At 42.6% G+C, this 24037-nt stretch overlaps 1 protein-coding gene across 1 annotated transcript in view; it reads left to right on the top strand.

Annotated features, from left to right (window-relative positions):
- Positions 1 to 15105, top strand: part of ONECUT2 (one cut homeobox 2) — a 57724-nt gene extending 42619 nt beyond the window's left edge. The window contains exon 2 of the mRNA XM_045790169.2: positions 267 to 15105. Within this exon, the coding sequence (XP_045646125.1) occupies positions 267 to 553 (287 nt within the window). The 3' untranslated portion in view covers positions 554 to 15105. The remainder of the gene's footprint in view (positions 1 to 266) is intronic.
- Positions 15106 to 24037: the final 8932 nt, after the last annotated feature.

The raw sequence follows: 24037 nt of genomic DNA, 5'->3' as shown, positions 1-24037 counted from the left end.
GGCAGGGGGCTGCTACTGGTTGAAAACCAGACCGTGCAGAGCCGCCCTGCCGTTCTCCCCTTCCTCCCCTCTACACTCACTGGTGCCTCCCATCACCCGGAGACAAACCATGAAGGCTGCTTATTGACAGCTGGGCAATTCGCACAATAAAGTTTAACGGTTTACATCCCCTTGTACGACTCTGTCAATGTTTTCAATGGCTCACCTTTTCGGGGGCTGGTTCTCACACTCGTACTGACTCGCTCCTTCTTCTCTTTCCCTTCAAGCGTGCAAACGCAAAGAGCAAGAACCAAACAAAGACAGGAACAATTCCCAGAAGAAATCCCGCCTGGTGTTCACCGACCTCCAACGCCGAACACTCTTTGCCATCTTCAAGGAGAACAAACGCCCGTCCAAAGAGATGCAGATCACCATTTCCCAGCAGCTGGGCCTGGAGCTTACGACCGTCAGCAACTTCTTCATGAACGCCCGGCGCCGCAGCCTGGAGAAATGGCAGGACGATCTGAGCACGGGGGGCTCCTCGTCCACCTCCAGCACTTGTACCAAAGCGTGATGGAAGGACTCTTGGTTGGGCACAGGTCACCTCCAGACGAGGACAACCGACACGAAAGAAAACACAAAGGAAAAAGACACCGGATTCTTAGCTGGGGCCCTTCACTGGTGATTTGAAAGCACAATTCTCTTGAAAAGAAACTTCTATTCTAGCTGTAATCATAGGCCAGGTGTTCTTTTTTGTTTTGTTTTTAATGGCAATGGAGTCCAAGTGCAAGCTGAAAATTAATCTTTTTGAACCGGATATTGTCCTCTGAGCATGCTAAGCATCCCAGAAACCCAAATGGGGGCCTTCCTGGAGCGAGTTGATTTCAGTGTGGTGTCAGCCAAGCTCGGGATCTCTTCAGATGTCAGCAGTCCCACTTCGGGCCCTTTTGCAGTCAGAGTTCCCATGTGTCACAGTGGGAATTTGGCCTGTGTAAGGATTCTGAGTTTAGGCTCCCAAGATACTATCATGAAAGATTCTTCTAGCAACAAGAATGACCTCATTTGCTTTCCAAGTGCTTAGCCTCATCATACCACAGTACACCAAAGTTCACAGCCATAACATAAAAACATCAGAATGATAATTACTGAGCACAACTTTTAAATAAGGAAATTAAAAAAAAAAATCCAAGGACCTGTTTTTCCAACTCAGGCATCGTTCCATTGAATAGTTTAGAAAGCTTTAAGTTGATCCAGTTTACAATTTTCTTTTCCTTACCTCCTGGAAATCTCACGTGGTCTTAGATCCATCCAAGAAAAAAAAAAATCAGTTCTCTTGAGCTCAACGTATCAAGCACAACGTAGATAAACAGAGAAGTAAGGAAGGTTCTGGATTCACCACATCTGGATTTTCAAGACGCTGATTGTGAAGTCATTGGGGAATCGTTGGGAATATGGCTTCAAGCACATTTTGCAGTTTGCTACAAATTCTGTTTGTACATAATGCAGACGCACACTCAGGAGGCCGATTTAACTGTTACGGTACATGGAGCAAATGCAGCATTTTAAAAGATCTAGATTTTTTTAGATCATTGATGTATCCTTCTCGGTTATTAGTTACCTGGTTCCTCCTACTGTGCATTGTAACTACCACATGATTCATTCTCACTCTTTCAGATTTCGGTTGTTTCCTCATCCATCATTGGTAGGGACGTTTTTCAGTGTTTTCTAGCAAGATAAAAAAAAAAAAAAAGAAGTAATTCAAACCACCATATGTGTTAGTCATGAGGGTCATCTAGTCCCAAATCTCTTCCATTGTCGAATCATCCTTGCAAAACAGCTGAGTAAATCTGGAGAAAACACAGCACACCAAAGAAGCAGAATACTGCAAACCAAAGACATTTATTACTTGCCATTTTCTAGCCTAAAAATACTGTGATTACTTTTAGAAATCAGAAAACCTCTGCAATTCCAAATGGCATTCAGCTCTTGCATTTGGCTCACCATCGGGCTGAGTGGACCGGCTAGCCAAGCCACCCAGGGAGTGGCTTTGCCACTCCAGCTCTGGTTCCTGGCTGTCACCTTCCCACAGCACGCAGAAGAGCGCCCACAGAACTCTGGGAGATTGCAAAGGTCACGATGTGCATATTTACCAGTGAATGGCCCCAGGTGGGCCCCATGGGGGTGTTCGAAGCAAGCCAAACGCTGCAATGATTCTTTACAGACACTTGAGACTGACTTTTTTATGAATTACTTAATCGAAACCAAAGAAACTTTTTCTGCACCTACTTCTGCAACAAACAAAACTGTTCCATTAAAATGAATAAATAAATACGTAAATCAGTGAAAATCACCACCAACAAGAAGGAAGCACGCCAGAAAAAAAAGAAACAAAAACAAAAAAAAAAACAGCAAGACACACTGTGCTTAAACAGACCTCTTGGGACATTTTTTGGAAGCAGATTTTAAAGAAAGGGTTGAGACAGGAACAGATATAAGGAAAAGCCTCGGCGGCTACTGCTTCATTTGACAACTCACACGGTAATCTTAAAGTTGAAGATTGTCTTTAATTTGTGCCTATGCAGTTTTTCAAAAGAACACGGAACAGAGCAACAGAAACCTCAACAGCTACAATACCAAAGATGAGGATTTCTCACATCTTTTGTTTCAGTTCATTATCTCCTCTTGTCTGGCTAAAATACTAATAGCGTCATTGATCTGTGTAAAGGTAATCAATTTTGTTTCTGAGCAACAAAAGGAAAGGGTCATTGATTTGATTTTATTGTTTCCCTTTAATTTTGCTTTATGGCTTTCTGCCCCAACGTGGAATCCCTCAAAAGGTTCCATGGACTCCAAGCTTAAGATGTTGGGATACTGAACTATTCTCTCTACTCCTCAGAGTACAGGGAATAATGTCACTTGAATGTTCTTTGCATCCCTTAGACTTGGTTCCTTCTATGTTCAGAGTCTCAGCATCAGGGGAGGGAAGGGGAGTGAGGGTCAGGGTTAGCAGTCTTGGTGACACATCCTCTCCTTAACCACAGAACCAAAGAGTTCATAGAGGAATCGACAGCCTCATTTTCATGTGATTGCTACATCCTAACGGCTTCATTTGGGGGTGGGGGGAAACATGTAAAAATAATTGCCAGTTTCTACTTTTCTATTAGCTTTTGAAAAGTCAGCTGTAAAGTTGCATTTCTAAAGAAAGAGATATATATATAATATATGAATACATATATAGATTCAACTTGACATTGGTGATAACCCCAAATTCTTGCTGTCCAAATCCATGTCTTGTTTTGGTCAAGTGCTTCATTTATTGGGCATTCAGTTCCGAATTTTGCTCATTTCTCATGCCATCCCAGAGTCCGTTTTCCACTGTGGATGATTTGGAGTACTCAGATTTCTGTGACAATTCCTGGGAAAGGTTGAAAGTCAAATTCAAGCACTTCAACATCTAACCTGTTGATAAATGGATTCGTGGTGCAAATGAGTTTTATTTGTATTTGGAGTCATCTCTAGTCTAACGCCTCACCCACCATCAAGGTGTGAGTGAGGTCTGTCCATGAGACCTGGCCCACCAGTGGGCCAGGGCCAGTGGGGAGCTCGTCTTCTGTAACTGCTGGGAAGCCTCGGTGGTCCAGTCCCACTAGCTGTGGAGATGAGGCCAGCCCCAAAATCTGTTCCCCAGGAGCTACCCTGTCCCATCAGGGTGTTGCCGATCCCCTCAGGGAGCAGATCCACTGAAGGGACTTCTCATCGGGGAGGTCCAGCTCCTGCTGCAATGGGCTGATCAGGTTTCCTCAGGGTGGTAATTCCCGATGTGTATTGACAAGCCTGTGTGCAACCACGGCTAGCACTGGAGTGAGGCAGCGGTGCTGACGGCGGGGGGGGGGGGGGTGTCTCCATCCTGGAGGGAAAACACAGAGCAGGATTTGGGGAGAATCCCAGTGTCCTGCCCCCGGGAGCCCCGTCGTCCATGGTGCCACTTCCTTGCTCCCACCACGGGGGTCTCCCTTTGCAGGGCCAGCAGCCACACAGCTGTGAAGGAATGGGTGACTCTCCGTGGCTTTTGTATTTCATCCTACCTCGGGATGTGCCAGGACTTTTCCCTGTATCCTTTTGTCTCTTGCTCGTACCCCATGTCTCCTTTGTCAGACGACTGAGAAAAGAGCATACTTCAGCAGGGGAAGGCTCCCTATGGGTTGATACAAAGGAACTTCAGCTCGGCTGTTTCAACATGAAATCCTTGTGACTTGCGGCCAGCGTTCTGGAGATCGGATTGAGGGAGCAAGCCTGCTTGGTTTGGTTAGTGAGCCTTCGGCACACTAATCTCACCATTGGGTGTGGGTAGCCTCTGAAGATGTCAAAACCAAAAGAGGCTGCCTTTGTGGCCTGAGATTTCAAGACTGATAAAACCTGTTGTAGCCACGTCCACCCCCTCAGTGGTTCCGGGGACCTGAGGAGGACATCCTAATGTAAAAAAGGCAAGAACTTCCCTCCGAGGACTTTGGTTAAATGTCTCTTACTGGATAATGTCATACCAGAGGGAGGTGCTTGCTTTTAGAAAATTATATACATACATGTATGAATACACACATGTATGTATCAGAATTGTAAGCTCTACAGAATTTCAATTTGTGAAAAATCTGAAAGAAAAAAACAAAATCCTGCCAATTGAAAGGCAATGAAATTTGACCCAGTAGGTTTCCTCAAGCGTTTTTAAAATTTACTTAAGTTGATAATTTCAGAGAAAAATAACCATTTGGACTTGGTTATACTTGAGGATCTGTTTCTTTGATCCAAGAACAATTCCAGGCACACCTCAGCCATTAGCGACAGAGGGGACAGTGTGAAGGGACAGTTCTGACCCAAAATTCACATTCTGGAGGCAACAGAAATCTAAAGGCTATTGAGTGGAAAAATAACTTTTCTCTATTCCTGTAGGGAAATAGGCTTGCTTTACTTTTGTTTTCAACATGATTTTGGTACTGGGGATATAATTCTTTCATTCTGGGAAAATTTTTAAAAAGAGCCAGTCTATTTCATTTTTAAAGGGAAACAGCAACAACAATAAAAACTCAACCCTGATATGTAAAGGCTTTTCCAAAATGTAAAGTGGTAGGTCGTACCACTTAAAGGTACCGGAGAGAAAAAGGAATGAAGGACTCAGCATGTCGCTTTCTCTGGAGAGATCAGAGCATCACCTCTGCATCTTTTCCCGCAGCCTCTTGGCAATTGTGGGCTTAGGAAATTTAAGCTAATTTTCATTTCTAGCTAAAATGAAGTCAAAATTCAGAAGGTAAATCTGACACATGCACACATATATGCACACCTATATGCATTTTTGTAATTCAAACAATGATCAGTCATTTCATCTTACCTGTGCTGGGCACCCACCTTTTAATGCCAGTAAATTAAAGTTGAACAAATTAAAAAAAAAAAACTCACTACCACCTGGTACAGGCGGGGACACTTTCCCACTTTTGAAAATGCTGGTAGAATTATCAAAGTGTCATATTACCATTACCAAAGTGTCCTGACAATATACCTTTGTGGTGAACTCAGATTTTCTGCAGATTGTATAGTAGGAATTTTTAAAAATATAAAAACAGCCTGAGTCCCAATGTTGTTGAAGAAGAACGGACTATATTAAAAAGCTGAGAAAAAGAGGTGATACGTGTGGTTAAGGTTGACCCCAAAGCCCAAACACAAGTCCTATGGAAATAACTGTCATGATTCTTAACAGATCAGAGATGATTTGTTGTTGTTGTTGCTGCTGCTGCTGGGTGATGCGGACTTGTTAGCCTAACCAGGAGGAGTGAGTAGGAAATGATAGAGAAAGAAGGGATAGAGCTGCTGCGCTTATAACTTTCGAATATTCACATGCAAGACTGGATAGCTTAATAATTTTGTACATTTAGCTAAGACCAAGTCACCTCTAAAACAACAGGAGATTCCAGTTTTCAAATAAGGCCCCAAAATCCTTACTAAAGGAAGAAGGGACGGTTCGTTGTATAAGTCTCATAAATTAATGACATCGGCTTTAAATATGGCTGTCCCAATGCCCATTTTCTGCCCATGATTTATTTCTTCCCAAGGGGGTGGGGAGGGGGGGTTGTTTTAGAAAGTCTCAGAATGTGTTATAAGATACCAAAATAATTATTAAAACAATATAAAGCCTTATGTATAGGTAGACACAAAGCCTATAATTGAGGCCAATGGGCTATTTTGCATGAATCCCACAGGGACCACAAATGCTCATTGGTCTCAGATACCAAAAGGACTCTGACAGTCTGAGACAGGCTAAAGCTACAGCCCAAGCTGTCCTTAGAGGTTTTTGAGTTTGGTTGAGGGGAATCAACCAGCTCTAAGACCTTGTTAGTGGAGAAAATGTGTATAGGAAAAAAACACGTTGCTAGAGGTCTGTTCATTCCATGGAAGCCTTCCACTCTGCTCCACCTTTAGCAGCAGACATTTCACAGAGCATAAACCTTGGTAGTTAAGTTTGCCTAAAGCTTATACAGTCTGTCAGCATGGATGTATACGGACTTAGAGGCATCTCTCGACATGTATTCTCATAGCTGTCCTCATAGCAACACACATTGCCTATGGGCGTCCAGACATCTCCATACATACATACTGTCACCTGTCACAATAAATGAGTTCAAGGGATCACTTAACATGTATGTGAGACTTCTACAATGTCCATCGCTTTCTTTATTACAACATGGAAAACTGAAGTGCAGGAAAGAAACAGTATCCCAGCAGCTTCACAGTGTACACTTGGAATTACTTTCATTTGGGCACATCCAAGATAAACTCAACTTTCAAGAAACCTTGGATATTGTTTAATCATCTGTGTAGGAATGACACATATGCTTGATGACTTCGGTTGAATAGCTTTATTCTGGATCTCTCATAACTACAGCTAAATCCAAAGACCTGGAAAAGGACAAGAAAGAAAAAAGAAAAAGGAAAAAAAAAAAAAAGAAAAAAAGAAAAAAACACACGAAAAGAAAAAAATAGCAAAGTGCAAACTCATAGGAGAAAAGCAGGCTCTGGTTTCCAGGGTTGAGACAATGGGATGTGGTGTCGTGGGGGCTGCACCAGCGAGAGGGGGACATGGGGATTTTTTTTCTTTGTGCTTGTCACATCGAAATGGTCTTTATGAACGTGAGGAAGTTTTAGAGGTTATGATTTCCTGCTTTATTTTATTCAGACTATCGAAAAGAGGCTATACATTTTGTCCATCAAAAAAAAAAAAAATGAAGACCATCGAAAACATTTTTTTCCCCTTGTCTCTTTGGGTTATGACCCAACAGGCTATGTACCATTAATGTAATTAATTTATTTAAATTAGTTTCTAGCACACAAATGTATAGGATTTTGGTAATTAGCTCATCATCTTAGGTTGATTTTACTCGTGCTTATTTATCGAAACATAGACCAATGGTGCATCAGAGATGCAAAATTTCTCTTAGAATTTTCTTGAAAGATGGTTTGCTTTATAAAGCAGTGAAATTCTGTTACAGACAGGGAAAAAGTACAGGTTACCAAAAAAAAAAAAATCAAGGTATTTTTCCGTCTTGAATTAACTTTGAAAATAGTTTAAATAATGATTATTAAATTATTTAATTTAAGTTTGCAGCCCCACCTGGTACCAGGCAAACGTCACCTTTTAATTATCGGGGCCCTCAGAGCCTTCCTATCGTAACTTATTTATTTAACTTATTCAGCACCTACAAAAGGTGCACTGTAGAGTTTAGAGTTTTTATTTAAAACAGTAGAGAGCACTGCAGTTTGTCTGCTGTCAGAACAATAGAGCAAAGTCTGTGGACGAGCAATGACTATTCAACCCGAACCTGTGCGTTCAGAAAACACATGTCGAGACCCTGCTTCACCAGCCTGGATGTCGGGGCTTCTTTGCAGAAACTGGAAAAAATAAATAAATTTTCAAAGATCATAACAGCAAAAAGAGAGAAACCCTTACACTAGCTGCTTCCAAGAATGAACTCTGTGTGTAAAACAACAAAACAAAAAAGGGAAAAAAAAAAAAGCAGAAAAAAGAAAAAAAAAAGGAAAAACTTTCTATTTCTAGTGAGAACCAAAGAAGGCTACCTCACTGACTTTTTCCATTTGTAATTTTAATCGTGTTGATGACACCAAAGATACCAAAGATTTCTTTCTCTGTGCGGTCTGCATTTTGCTTGTGCTCTTTTATAATTTGAACTATCCTCTCTGACATATGGTATGTACAGCCACAGCTCAGATACCCCAAAGAAATAATTATCGATGTGATGGTGGCTGCTAATTTGGAAAGGGATATTTTCTGTGTTTCTCTCGTTTGTTCGCTGTCCCCTGCACACGTTCAGGATGCAAGTTCAGATGCTGCTGTAATTGGACTCCTTAAATTCCAATTCCAAATTGGTGAAGAAGACTGGTTGGAAGGGGCCTTCGGTTTTAGCCGTGACCTCTGTCCCTGCTTCGGGCTATCACGGCAAAGATTTCTAATGTACTGAACCACAGAAATTCTGATCATTGAGTGAAGGAGCTGGAAGGGGCCTCAGGAATCATTTAGTCCAACCCCCAGAGGCCCGGAGGAGTGAAATAGTTATCCAAGTCAAACTACTGTCTAGAGGCAACGCGCAGACAAGCTCCAGGGCTGTACCCACTGCTCGGGGCTGCCTCTGCGTGAGATGGGCCACGTGCTGGCAGAGGGGAAGGTGGCAATCCTTTAGCAGTGAGCGGGGCCTGGGGCTTATCACTTAACATTTTCACTCTATAGAAGTAGCCGTGGGCATTTCCAACTCTGTCTGGTTAGAATCTCAACCTAAAGTCACATAGGATCAGTTGCTTGGAAAGGTGGCCAGTCGGGCAATAGTCAAGCCCGTAGAGGGGTTTTTACCCTGGAATTATGCATCGATCCGTGTGACCACCATTGAACCTCTGCACGACAAAGTGTTGCATATATAAACATTTAATTCAGCAAGAAGAGAAAGTTCCCTCTTGGTCTGTTGAGTTTCATTATTATGGATATTTTTAGGTCCTATTTATCAGAGAAAGGGAATTTGATCACTGCACATGTGACAGTGACGCTGTTCAGCTTTTGTCCTTTTCTTCTTGACTTGTGGGTGTAAATGCTTTGTTTCCAGGCCAGCTCTGTATTTATGAGAAGTTTAAGCCTTACATCCTTGGGTCCTTAAGGATTTTTCATTGTAAATGAAAGATGACCCTAGAACTTCAGAGAATTGGATGGGCCACTTCAAGAAATGATTACTTAAAGTTGCTTCTCTCTTCCCTTCTTACTCATAAAATTAATTGGTCTTCTGTAAGTTTCTTTTGATTCCATTAAATGATTAAATCACTATTAAGATCCATTCATCAGAGTGATTTGTATGTTAGCCAATGAATCATTCCAGCTTTGACCAGATGGGTTTTAGATGTCTGCAAAGACCCACCTCTAGTCTGTATTTATTGAGTACTAATATTTTTCACTTCGCATTCTATAGCTACCTTTGAGCTTTTTAAGAGACCATTAGACAAAGAAGCTAAGAAGGGAAAAGACCAATCAACCCACTATCCCATGCATCAAAAGACTAGCTAGTAGAGGAATTTAGAAGCCACACTGACAGCCTGGGAGACACATACCCCTTTCTGCAGTTTCCAATACAGACAGAGGTGAAAGTTCTCTCTTGTCCAGACAAGTTCCAAGCTCCAACTTGCCCCCCCCAATACAAGATAAACTCATAAGGCCTTCCTTCCAAACAGCGAATGACTTTGGTTTTCTTCCCAAATTCCTATTAAAAATAGAATCCTCAGAATACCTGGGAGACATAAAAAAGAAGATCTGCTGGGGGGGCAACAGAGTGCTCCCCTAGAAGCAAAACAAACCCCACCTTCCCCAACCGCCCAGCCCCCACAAGAGGGAACCTAGAGAGAGCAATTGCAGCCTGAACACAGAAAACATCCCCGATTGGCAGACCCCTCCTCAGCAACCCCCCTCAGCCTCATGCTTCACTTGCAAAGTGTGACATAACCACGGGACGAGTGCCTTGCTTGAACCAAAGCAACGATTTAGCCAGTCTGGACCTCTCTGTGCTTTTTTTATCCTTCCTGTGAATACCTCAGCTTCAACTGGGCCTCCATACAGTCAACTGGTGGGCTTATTGTACTGTGGTGCTTTGCAAAGCAACCCTGCAAAGAACAAGATTTGTACTGATACCAAAGGTTCTTTCTCTCTGTCTCCTCCTTCTGCCTCCCCCGTTCTTGTCCCTTTTCTAGTTTTTCATGGTTCCAAAGCTTTAATATGAACCTGGGCATGTTGGCAATGCAGACCGCGCAAATCCTTACCGAATTTTCTCAGATATACCTCATAGATAATAGTGTTTAGAGTAATGTTATTATAGCGTATGTAATAAATTATTCACTGTTTCTTTTGGTAACTGTGATTTAAAAAAAGAAAAAAGAAAAAAAAGCTTTATACGTTTTAGGTTGTGCTTTTGTAATAGACAAAAAGGTGCGCTTAAAAAAAATGTATGTTCTTTTTATTTTCCCCTTTGGATTTTATTTATTCTGGATTGGGGAAAGTTGCAGAATGAGCCCAAAGTTTACAGTTTCATATTTTGCTGAAGAAACAATCTGTGTTCATTTGCTCTGTTGAAAAAAAATTATTTTCTACATTTGTGCTACTTGGTCTGAACAATTAATTGTTCTGTGTTAACAGTGTAGTATTATAATTAGCAACTGCCAATCAGTGCTATAATTTTATGCATGAGGCTAAAAATTTAGCAGTGTGATGCATTGTGGTCTTAATAGCAACATTTTTCATTTTGAACTAGATCTTCCCCTTTGGTTCGATGGACTTTATTTATGCATGGGTGCCGAGCGTTTGTTAGCCGTTGTGGAACAGTTGTGTATACATTAAACTGTGAAAATGTACACAGTTCAGCCTCAGACATTGGTAATATTGGTTTTATTGGGAGATGTCTCACCTCAAAAAATACCTTTTCGTCTGTTGGGATTTAAAAATGAGTCCAATTGAATTGAGTTCAAATTTTAGGAGAAAGGTCATTCCAAGTTTGAGTTACCAACGTGCATTCCACAAATTGGGATCCTCAGAGCCCAGCAGTATCGCTGTATTCGAGAGGGGTTTGGAAACAAGGAAAAAACAACTCAACTCTGCAATTTTAATCTCCTCGAAAAGGAGCCACTTTGGCTTTATGTCCATGACCTCAGACCTAACTGGCCGTGTGTATGAAGATGTGAAATCATCCGGCCCTAGCTTCTCCGAGATCTCTGCTTGGGAACAGCCGCTTTGTGCTTAGTTTCTTCCGGTATTTTGTGGACAGGTCAGTTCTCAATAACAACTCAAATGGTGTCAATATCAGTAATTACTCTGGGCTTTTTGGTCCCTTCTTCTGGACAACCCCACCAACTGTTCCAGTGATTTAGGCAAAAATAGATGGCCATTCCCCAAAACATCCCCTGTGCAGTCATCTCATGGTTCTTCCTCTCGAGGGTCAGAGGTGACCCTGTTTCCCACCCGACAAGGTTTCGCCTATCCTAAAGGGAGTATAAGAAGTTTTGAATCCCAGTTTTGGAAAACCAACTTGGTTTAAACTCCCCAATTATCTGAGGCTTCTCTATCTCAGAAAGTATTTTACAGTTGCAATGGATTGGGCAAACTTGTTCTTTCTTACATTTGGAGTCTGAAACTCATTCTCAAGTTTCATACCGATTTCCCAAACCAATGTGCTTGACTAAAGCCAACGCAACTGCCCAGCACCCTTTATTCTGCGTAGCCGAGTGCAGTCTGGGAGACAGTGGTGGGAAGGCAGCAGTCTGCTCTGCAAAATATCAGAGGTCGCTGACAGCAGAGCATTCACAGCACGGTCAATGAGAATTTTGGGGAATGCGCTTTCATTAATAATAGAAACAAACATTTTTTTATTTGGCCTTATGAAGTAGATTGTGATCATGAAAGCCTTGTAATATATAGTCTTTTTAATTTTTTTCCCCTGATTAATTTGCCAAAGATGGGAATGGATACCAGTATTTTAAGTTGGCTTTTGTAAGACAGTTAATGATTGTAATAGTGTTCGATCTTCCAGAAAGCTTTATATGTTCTTCCGCAATAAACCAAATAGAAAATTTGTTTCGGTCGGTGACGTTCTCCTCACACTCACAAACCCACAAACTATTCCTCCTGATACAGATACTGTAATATCTACTAAGTCCAAATGCATTTTCAATCCAAAGTAAACAGAGGAGTGTCTGAGACATGAGCGTGCCCAGCCCTTTTTATTACAAGCAACGCATGGCTCTGGCTCACTGGGATTTGCCAAGACTTGTCTTATGAAACTCAAGGTATATTTTGTTATGCCATTTATTGTCCTTTTTTTTTTTTTAAAAAAAGAAAACTTTTGTGGAAAGTGATATGTTGAATCAAGTGTAAGCTGAGTTTTCCAGACAACTGACGTAGCTACATCGTGAATGTTATTTTGTTATTAAAGGGTTTTTACTCAATGCTTTGTGCCAGTGGATGTCCTTTCCTTGGAGACACAGAACTATGGGATTCCCTCAGCCTGGCCTGGATTTTGCTTCTGCTGTCATGGGGGAACATGGGCCTAGCCTGGGACATTAAGGTCATGGGCTAGAAGGTAGATTTGGGCACTAGGAAGAGATCTCCCTGAGTGTCACTTTAAAGAGAGCTGGGCCCAAGCTTGCTAACCTTACTCTCTCTCTCGACCCCAGCACTTCTCTGAGATCCCTTGGCCTTGAGCACATGCCAGCATGAAAGCAGATCCCAATTCGTACAGGAAAGGCAAGGAAGAAAAAAATAGTAATCCCGAATCTTCCATGGCCCAACAGGCACTCCTCTCTCCCTAAGCTGGGCTCTACCAGCCAAGACCATGGGGGGACCATCTAGGTGGCTTTACCGTCTTGACTACTGCAAAGCATCCAGGTCCCCACAATCCAGTGGGGCTCTTTCAAACCAGAATCCCTCTTACCACTCTTCCTCTGCATCCTGGTTTAGCTATTTTATCTATAACTTTTGTAGACAGTTATTTGGAAAACAAAGAAAAGTAGGACCAGGTTTTTCTGTTGTCTTGTTTCTAATTTGTATTTAAGCTATTCCCAGTTCTTTGATCGGGAAGGATACCAGAGGGAAAAGGAGACCCCACTGCCTCTCTGAGCCTCACTCTTCTCTGAGGGAGGGGGCTATGTACATCGCCCATGCTGCTGATCTTCCATGGGGGGCAGGCTGAACCACAGCTGTTGAGTCAACCAAGAATAGGGCCTGGTAATGCCTGTTGTGTCTCTTCTTGAAGGTCCTACTAAAAAAAAGAACTTGGGGTTTTCCCCATCTTCCTTGCTTCGACTCAGTCTGGCATTTTGCCTAAGAGTCAGTTTGCTCTCTAGGAAAGTTTTTTCAGATTATGACTGCCTAGGAAGGAAGTGAACTTTTTTCAGATTATGACTACCTAGGAAGAAAGGTGAAGTATTCAAAGACTAGCTATTGGGTCAGTAGTCATACCATTAACAGATATTTCCTTGAAGGCAGAATATCATTTCCTTTCTTTGCTATGTCATTTTGTGTCGAAATGGTGCCAGCAAACTTTTTACTGTGCAAAGTTGTAAGACATCTGCCAAACTGGAATTCCTGAAACAGGAAGACAACTTTCACACTAAAAAAATGATAGAGAACATCTAAGTTTGTCAGGCAGGGACTGAGATGATGTAGGCATAATCTTGGTACTGGTTTTTCTTTTAATCCATATCTCCAACCACCAGATCTTGTTTTCCACTCCCCCCGCCCAATCCTGGACAGTTCAGGCCTTTCTCGCCCAGTCTAGGATGCCAAACAATTTTATGGACAAAGATCATTAGGGATTGACCAACTTTTCAATTAGTTCTCTTCTCCATCCTTTGCTTTTCTCCAAGGTGTTTTCCTGGACTGCAGACAAAGAGCCTGGCCGATTTTTTCCCTCTTTCCTATTCTAATAGTTCGATCCAAATTAACATTTTATTAGTACAAGTACAGTAGACTCTTTCTTGGTCAATGAATTCTTAGTAAAGAAACTATCCTGCCACTAAAGTGAATGAGAACAAGTTCTAATATCTTTTCTTTCTTGGGTTTTTGTTCTTAGGATTGAGTGAGTCCTATTTTCTCACTTTGGGCCCTGACCTCAAATACGTTGATTTGGGGGATTAAAACACCTTTTAATTTCACATGCTGGCTTGTGGGACTTGAATCCTTTGCAATCTGTTGGTTGCCTTATGGTTTTAAAGGTGACTAAGATGAGAGAAGGGAGGAAGAGGAAAAGAGAGAAGAATTAGCCCCAGCTCTATTTAAAGTTTTAAAACGTAAAGAAGAGACCTATAAAGCCATGGGGAAATGACTGTAGAGTGGTTAACACCCCCGTACTCATTCAGAGCCCATGGCTTCTAGGTCAGCTCTCTCAGAAACCCAGTCCTGTAGTAGAAACCCAACTACCTTTCATAGGTCTCTACCCAGATTCCAAAACGACAAGAGACCAAAGAGTCACATGCACACCTCTTGTTCTATTTCCTTGGTTTTTCAGCTATTATCTCCAAGAAGATCACAGAGGAAAGCTTTAAACTTTATTTTTAGTCAATCCCTTTGACATCACCTCTTATATTCAAAAATCAGGAAAACACACCCCTAAAATTTGCACTCCCTTCTGTTTTGAAAAAGAAAACCCACACGCTAGTTAATCCACGTTCTTATTTTCTTTATACCCCGAGCTGTATTTCCAAAGCATATTATAACACAGATTTCACCCCATCTCAGACATGTTGTCAGACTGTGCTGAAAGATGTTCCAGGGATGGTCAACAGGGTATATGTTCAGTGACCGCCCTGAAATCCTGGTGGGGATGCGGATCACACACCGTTATCAAGGGGCTGCTCACCCCTTGATAAGCTCCCAGTCCTTTGGAAGATTTCTTTGAATGTTAACTGCATTTTCAATTTTGCTCATTTCCCACCCTGATGTTTTGTCCACAACATTGCTTACACTGGATTCTATTTTTATTCCTATCATTAAATGGTAGTGCTGTAAATTCTGCAATTAATGTCAAATAAACTGCTTTCATTCATTGACCATGGCTCAGTTGGCTTCTTTCTCTTTTCATGGAAAGGATTAAGCATCCTTCTCCTATTGCATCCCATTGTAGTTTCATAAAGAACAATAAAGTTGCTTGGCTTAGTAAGATTGCAACTCCATTACCTCTCACAGGGTGCAAGGCACATTTTATAATCAACAAATCTGTCAACCATGTTATCAACCACAAAAGATTAGGGATGCCCTCTAAAGACTGCCTTATTCTTAGCCCATTAAAACATTAGAGATGACCTATCCTAACTTTGTCCTTGTACAGATTCCATATGAGGTCACATGTGGTGAGTCAAAAGGGGATCACTTTATTGTCACCGTATGGAAGAATGAAAACAAACACATTTGGAGCCAGAGACCTCATATGGAATTTAGGGTCTGCCGTAAATTATATAGCTTTCAGCAAGTCCCTTAAACTCTCTGGGCTTCAATTCCTCCAACAAGGTTAAGGTTAGGATAGGTTATATCTGATAGGATAGGTCCTTTATATCTCTTGTTAAAAAATTTTTGAAGATATTTATAACTTGCTATAGGTCATATCTTGGCTTATTATTTTTTACAGTTAATGAGTTAAAGAGTTCTTTTATTCATTTTAAATTTAAATATCCCCAAGCTGCAAAGGAGTTCCATTAGGTAAACCTTTGGTCTAAGTGAAGGACTCACCTAAAACCCAGCCTATGAAGCACTAAGTGCCTTTATCTAGGCTAGTGGTTTTCAATTCTGGATATACATTAGAATCACCCAGAGAGCTTTCATTTATTTATTTATTTATTTTAAAGATTTTATTTATTTATTTGACAGAGAGCCAGCCAGCGAGAGAGGGAACACAGCAGGGGAGTGGGAGAGGAAGAAGCAGGCTCCCAGTGGAGGAGCCCGATGTGGGACTCGATCCCAGAACGCCTGGATCACACCCTGAGACGAAGGCAGATGCTTAACAACTGCGTCACCCAGGCGCCCCACCTAGAGAGCTTTTAAAATATACTGGTACTTGGGTTTATCACAGACCAATCGAATTTGACGGGGTGGACCCAAACATTTATATATCAGTTAGCTTTTGTTATATAACAAACCACTCTAAAACATAGTGACTTAAAAGACACAACCATGTTCAAACACACACACAAAGAAAAACCATGTTATAGGTCACAATTCTGTTGGTTGTCAATTTGGACTGGTCTCAGCTGGGTGGTTCTTCTGGTGTTGGCTGGCTCTTGCATCCACATGTCAGCTCCCCAGGGGGACTGGCTGGTCTAGGATGGGCCTTTGTTTGGGCCCCTTGTGGCCTGGGAATGGAATTGGTATAATTGCCTCTGCCATATCCTACTGACTGAAGAAAACCATGATAGGTCCAGCCCAGATTCACAGGGAGCAGAATGGAAGGAGACTCTAGCCCTTGATGGGAAGAGGGGCACAATCACATTGCCAAATGAGGAGTGAAATAATGCAGCCTTTTTTTTTTTTTTTTTGCAATCTACTATAATCTATATGTTTTAAAGTTCTCCCAGAGATTCTAATGTCCAGGCAAATTTGTAAAACACTACTGTAAAGCCTACTGTTTCTCTATTTTTTTCCACAACCCCAACCCTACTCTGTGCCAACTCTTTCATATACCTTCATTGTATAGCTTGGACTCATTTCATGAAAAAACTATTTACAACTTCCAAACTTGCAGTATAGGTATCACCTATAAGCCGACTTTATATAACTGAAAAAATCTGCCACAGACTGAATGATTTAGACACTTATTTTGTTGGCAGATGAACTCCCAGCCTCAGCTATTGGTGCCTGCTCACCAAGCCATTCATTCCATGTGCAGAGCTGGTGGGAAGCACTGGGAAAGCATGGAGTTCTTCCTGCTAGAATACTCTGGAAGAATTCTGGGCTACCCTAGCCACCCGCAAGGAACAGCACTGGGCTTAGCACGGCCTTGGGGCCAGTCATGGCGATCTTGAAATAGCATGGCCTTTGGCTCAAAGATGGAATCCCTTTTACCTGCTATTGGCATCTTTCTTCCCCAAATGGCTTACCCTTATTTATTCAGGCTTCTGAACAGAGAAGACCGTCTTAGAAAATAAACATGCTAGGCCAAGTCTAAACTAAATGATCACCAAAACCTCTTCCACCTCTGATATCTGCTGCCTCAAATAATCCATCACCATTACTCAGAAAGGTAAACAATAGCTAAAGTTGGAAATTTTCAAAGCTAAGAGATCTCTGGTCTCACTTTAGCCCTATCAGGATAGCAGAAACAAAAGAAATTCATAGCCTAGGTGGACCCTTCGAATGACCCTTTGAATTGGGCTCACTGAGGATAATACTTCCTCATTTGGGAAGCTTGTTGATATGAGGCCATCTGTCTAGCTTTTGGTTAAAGCCATTTGATGAGATGGGGTATCCTTAAGTCAAAATACCCAAAATTATTAGCCATAGTCCTTACAAATCCCCTCTCTTACTTTTATCTGCTTCCTGGACTCGTCCCTCCTTCAATGGGGCTATTTTTATGAGGGAGGAAGTACTTGTAAAAGGAAAATAAAAAACAGGAGTAAATCCCTGTAAACCCACCAAACACGAGGAAACAGTGGTCAGTCCACAACTGTCCATGGACAGTGATTATTTCTGGAAGTACTAACAACAGTTGAAGCCAACACTGGAACATGGTGAGTAACCATACTCACTATGCTCTCACCTCCCCAACCCTCCTTCCTTGCACAGCACAGCGACCCTGCTCAGTAGGCTGGGGCAGGGCTAATCATGGACCTCTCACGGATGGTAAAATGGGATGTAGCAATATAAGGAGTAAGTGGCAGAACCAGCATTCAGACCTAGACGTCAGAGTTGATCTCCTTGTACCTAGTCATTCAATGCTGCACCACAAGGACCCGGAGATTAGTACGGCGTGCTCTCTGACTGGAGTAATAAAACATATACCATGAAATCACTACTACTATAGAGTCCTCTCTGCTAGATTCCAAATAAGTGGCACAAACAATAAAAAAAAAAAATGCCAAGAATTCAGAAGAAATGGGGACCACTCCAAACTGGGTTGGTCAAAAAAAGGTTTCTCTTACCTCATGTAGATTTCTAAGTACTACATTTTATTAACAAGCTCAACTGAGTGCCGCTCAAGCATGGCCAAGTAATCTAGATTTGGGGGGAAGATGACATGCCTCCCCCCACATAACTAACCTCAAATGTACAGTATGCTCTTCAGATAATTAATATGGAGATCTCTGAATCATGATTCCATTTTTACCTCTAGCTCTGATTTGGGAGGGAAACCAGGGTTTTGAGTCAGAAGATTTGAATTCATGCTCTAGGTCCATCTCGTACCAATATGTGCAAGCCACTTAAATTCTCTGATCTTCAGTTTTCCCGTATATTGGAAATAAGAATATAACAATGTGTGACTGCCCTACCTAGTTCACAAAGTTATTGGGAATATCAGGCAATGCGATATATATGGATGTGAGCTATTAAAGATAGCTATCATTTCACAAAAAAATATAAGTCTGAGGCTCAGAGAGGTTAGGTAATTTGTCCTAGGTAACACCAGCGGAGCCAGGATTTGAGCCCAGGATTGTCAGTTTCAAAGCCCACATGGAAGTCCCTATTGAAACATGGATTCCCCAAAGTGAAAGGCGAGCCATGTTGTGGAACTTGTAGCAATGCATACCATGTCATAAAGCATTAATTAACAATTAGTCCTGACAACCGAAGTGTAACTAGTAGAAGAATAAACTCACTCAACTCTACCCTGCAAGGACTATTCATAAAAATTGTCGTGAATTGACTAAGCCAATCTGGTCATGCACAACATTTAGGCTCTTTCTGGTGGCTAATCGTAGCCACCAGAAGGCTTTGAGATGGGCAAAAGTAACCTACTTCCCCAAAACTCCCTGTCAGATTTTACAGAAAGTGAGTCTAAGACCAAACACTGCCACAAACAGTATTAGAATTTAACAAATTCTATCGAGCAAATAAGTCACTACCCTATGCACACTACCTGCTGTAAAACTTCAACGAAGTCTAAGTTCTCTGTCCAACAGGGAACTCTAACCATACTCTAGAGAGACCCAGCAACATTCCAGAGGCACGCTCTTGTTAGCTCTTGGGCAGCATCAGACAAGAAGCAACTTCTGAAACCAAGGTTGGAACACAGGATCTCTTAGGGATCAGACCTCCTGTATATTCCCCAGCTGTGCAGGTGAAAGGTTTCACTCTGCATGCAAGGGAGGCTGTGAGGGGTTCTCCAACCCAGTATCTTAAATACCTTTCATCTCACCTAACACCAAAGTCCAGTTGTCACATTTCTCATGATAATTGATAGTCTACTATTTTCACCATTAAAACTCCACTTCTGTACATAATAAATAAATAAATAAATAAATAAATAAATAAATAAATAAATAAATAAATAAAAAACTCCACTTCTGCATTCAGTATGCTAATTAGCAGAGCTAGGTATTGACCGAGATGTGGAAGGCTGAAGTACTGATGTAAGCAGTGGCTGCCCTGGAGTGAGACCCTTCAGAAACGATGTTCACTACCACCCAAGGCTGCACACTCTTGATGAAGACAACTTATTGCCCCCAGATGGAAGCGCAAACAAACTGACACAAATTACACCTAACTATCTGTGCTAACATCTGTTAAAATAAGTCACAGTCATGGGATGCCTGGGTGGCTCAGTTGGCTGGGTGTCTGACTCTTGATTACAGCTCAGGTTATGACCTCAGGGTCATGAGATCGAGCCCCGGGTCAGGCTCTGTGCTCAGCACGGAGTTGGCTTGCCCCTCTCCCTCTGCTCCTCCCCACCTCCCAACTCTCTCTCTCAAATAAATAAATAAATGCAATCTTAAAAAACAAAAAAGTCACAGTCATTACAGTAAAAGTTCATGTTTTATCCACATCCTATGTTGGAAAAGATTGAATAGCATTTGTTAATTTCAATATAAAAAATAATATTTCATATTGCATTTATTTTTATTCAGCTCATTTTTCTCTACAACCCACAGGGCAGGTCTACTAAGAGCTTAAATCACCTTCTTCATACTCCTCTAATAACAGCAGAGGTGGATGAATATTTACTATGTGCTGGACATTGTACTCAACACTTTACACAGTTTACCTCGTCTTGTTCTCCCAGCTGCTATGAGGCAAGTACTACCATGAGCCCCACGTTACAGACGAAGGAACTGTGCGGAGATGAAGGAACGTGCTGCAGGTCACCACCAGGCAGCCTGACTCCAGGGCGAAGCTCCTGTCTCTGCAGAGATGAAGGAACGTGCTGCAGGCCACCACCAGGCAGCCCGACTCCAGGGCGAAGCTCCTATCTCTGCAGTTTCCTTCAGTTACTAGCGGAGCTTAGACTCGTTCTCACAGCTGGGGACCCCTACTCCAGCGCTCCTTCCGTAGGAAATCCCAATTGCTAAGGAGCAGACATGGGTAGAAGTGAGGGTAAACAGTTCAAATGCCCTTCCATCATCTCCATAAAATGTGTTCACAGCTTGACGCCAGAGATTATGGCCACTAGGAACTTGCTCCCATTTCCGACTCTTCATCTCACCCTTGGGGAACTCCATCTAGGACATGTGCTTGGACCTCCTGGGAGCTGACACCTATGATTTGGGACTTCCCAACCACAGAGAAGCTTACAGAGTGGGAGTGAGAGTTCACTGTTGGCTGTGTGTCCTCAAAGTGTCCACAAAAGTGAATTTTAATTTAATTTTTTTAAAGATTCGTTGATTTATTCGAGAGGGAGAGAGAAAGAGTACACACATGTGAGTGGGGAGAGGGGCAGAGGGAAAATCTCGAGCAGACTCCCCATTGAGCGTGGAGACCGATGTGGGGGCTCAGTCTCATGGTCCTGAGATCATGACCTGAGCTGAAATCAAGAGTTTGACATTCAACCAACTGAGCCACCCAGGCACCCCAAGAATGAATCTTCAAAGGATACTAATAGAGCTGCAAAATTGAACCCACAAATAAAACAGCTGGTATTGGTATGAAGCAGTGGCTACAAATACATCTCCTAACGGAACTATTTTTGAATAACCTCGTCTGAGCTCTAAATGGTCCTTACCATCACCATCATTGTTACTGTCATCATTACCTTCACCTTCACCACTCTGGCTGGATTTTCAGACCAATAAAATATCCTCCTGTCTTCTCCTAAATTCAGAACTAATTGAGAAATGAGACACAGAAATGAAAGTCTTTTTTTTTAAATCTGAACATGCATTGCATTTGTGACCAAAGGGGTTTCCTAATATAATCCTCCTGAATCGAACTTTCCCCCCAGACTGCCAGCCAACTTTCCCCTCTTTTCCATCCTGCTTTCCTCGCCCCTCCCAGGGGCTGCTCCCAAGAGCACTTCCCGGTAAACCTCCTGCACGTGGACCTTGGGGTCTCAGGGTCTGCCTCCCAGAGAACATAACCCAACACACCTACTTCTATGCCTTCCTCCACTCCATTCTCCCCTCCCCTAACAAAACCAGACACTAACTTGGGGAGGAGGAAGGAAAGGGGAGGAAATCTAAAAGACTCAACTAGTTCCTAAAGCAGATTGTTTGAACAGTAAGAGATGGAGATATTATTAAATGATAACACTAAGTTCCTGATCTGCGCCCCAGTACAACTGAATAGGGCTCTTGAAGATCAGAAATAGAAAATTAAGAGGCTCTGTCCTCTTTAAATATCTAAGATGTAAGCTGAACTACAACTGTGAGCCAGCGACACAAGAAGGGGGATCCAAATTGGACAAAGCCTGAAGGCCCTGGGTGTTCGAGCCCACCCGGGAGTGTGGGAGGCAGTGCTGGGGGCCAGGACGTCCCCCAAGAGAAGAACACGGCCCCTCAGCCTGTGTTGGGGATGGAAACAGTGATGAACCGACTGAAGGTAGAGAGAATGTTGGGAAATCGTTGCTATTCTTGAGCATATTTTATAAAACTAGTATCTTTCCAAGGATTTTTTCATGAACATGATCGTTATGATGACAATGAACAGATGTTAAAAGTAGTGTGAAAGCAAATCGTGGAACAAGAGACAGCACCGTCAAAGGAGGAAGCCCCTTGTTTTACATGCTCACGCCCCTGGTTACAGTAGCTCAGGCCACCCCATCCTGCTTAGCCTTGCTCCCTCCCCATCCTGCTGCTGGAATACGAGGTCATCTGGGAGTGGAGATTTGGGGTGGGAATTAGTATTCTATGGCTGCATAACAAATTAGGGCAAACTCAGCAGCTTAAAGTAACAGTCACTTCTTATCTCACTGTTCTGGAGGCCAGCGGTCCAGAGGTACTGGCAGGACCATGCTCCACTGGAAGGTGCTAGGAAAGGACCTGTCGCAGGCTCCTCTCTTAGCTTCCGGTGGTTTGCTGGCAGCCTTTTGTATTCCTTGCTTTATAGACACACATGGCGCCAATCTCTACCGTCACATGTTCACAGGATGTTCTGTGTGTGTGTATGGGTCCAAAATCCCCTTTTTATAAGGACACCAGGCATATTGCCTTAGGGGCCTCCCCTAGTCCTGTATGAACTGATCTTAACTAACTGAATCTGCAGTAACCCTATTTCCCTATAAGGTCACATTCGGAGGTACCAGCGCTTAGGACTTCAACACACGAATTTGGGAGGAACTCAACCCATAGCTATAGTCAGTATGAGAAGGTGTTCCTGGTCACTTGACACTTGAACCCTGATCAAGGCCTCTTGATTCTACGGTTAATTAATTTGTCATTTATACTTTTTCTGCTTCGTTTTAGATATTCTTATAATTTGCTCTTGACATTTTGTGGAAAGAGGATAAAGCAAAAGATAAGAGGAGAAACAGGAGGTGGGGAAGGAGAAGGAGGAAGGGAAAAAGAGAAGAGAGTAAAGGAGAAGGATGGTGTGTCACTTATAATGCTGTCGGGCCTGGAATTGGCAAGTAAGGGTTTGGGTTCCATGGCCTCTTTTGCCAGATGTGTATCAAGGGTGGCTGTGTCCCCAAATCTGTCTTCAACATAACTCCAACCACAAAATCCAAGATCAAGATCATCCATATGGATTAAATTTTATGACTTATGTTTGTAAGCCTGAAATTTCACAAGATCTAAAATACTCTTCCAGTGGATTTTATGGCAAAGGAAGGCTGAACAGGAGCATCAAAGTCCTCTCCCCCACCCCCAGCTGGCCTATCTACAATTAGAGACATTCCTTTCCTAGAAAAATTGCTCAAGGTAAAATATGAATGTTCTCTAAGTTCTGCTGTGAGGTCAAGTCCAGAGCCATGGGCAGCTTCCAAAACCATTTTCTGCCCACAAGTCATCACTGGCCACCGCCCTTCCACTACCTCTCTCGTGGCTGGGCCTCAGCTTGCTCCGCATCCCACGGCGAGTTCAACAGAGGGGAAAGGAGATCAAGAGTGCAGGGCTTGTGGCACTTCGACTCCACCCACAGGGCAGAGCACAGCAGAAGACAAGAGGCCTTGCCCTCCATGAGCTGAGGAAGGACAGCTCGTGGCCCACTGTTCCAAAGGCACAGCTGCTCCCCCCTCAGAGAAGCAGCCGTATCTTCCAGAACAAATCTAGCCATGTAGTACACAGGAGTAAGTCATGCTTAGAGTCTAAGAAGCAAAGAACAAGTTTGTCCCTCCTACGCACACAGTGGAGTGGACAGCGGCCTCTATGGTGTGTGACAGGGCAAGTGCTAACCACTCTGACACCCCGTCACGCACAATCGGGAAGCCAGGGACACTGCTACACATCCTACAAGGTACAAGGCAGCCCAGCACAGTGAAGACTCCTCCAGTCCCAAATGTCAGCAGTGTCAAGAGGGAGACATCTGCTTTGTTCCCACGGCAACACTATCTTTTTTTTTTTTTTTTGGTACCTGTTCATATAAAATGTGATTGTTGGAATGTTGGAGAGGATGTGGAGAAAG

This window comes from Ursus americanus, chromosome 19 (assembly GCF_024610735.1).
Source record: "Ursus americanus isolate L20-20 chromosome 19, mUrsAme1.1.p, whole genome shotgun sequence".
Lineage (NCBI taxonomy): Eukaryota > Metazoa > Chordata > Mammalia > Carnivora > Ursidae > Ursus > Ursus americanus.
The sequence above is the reverse complement of the archived record's forward strand: the minus strand, read 5'-3'. Positions and strand labels throughout refer to the sequence as shown.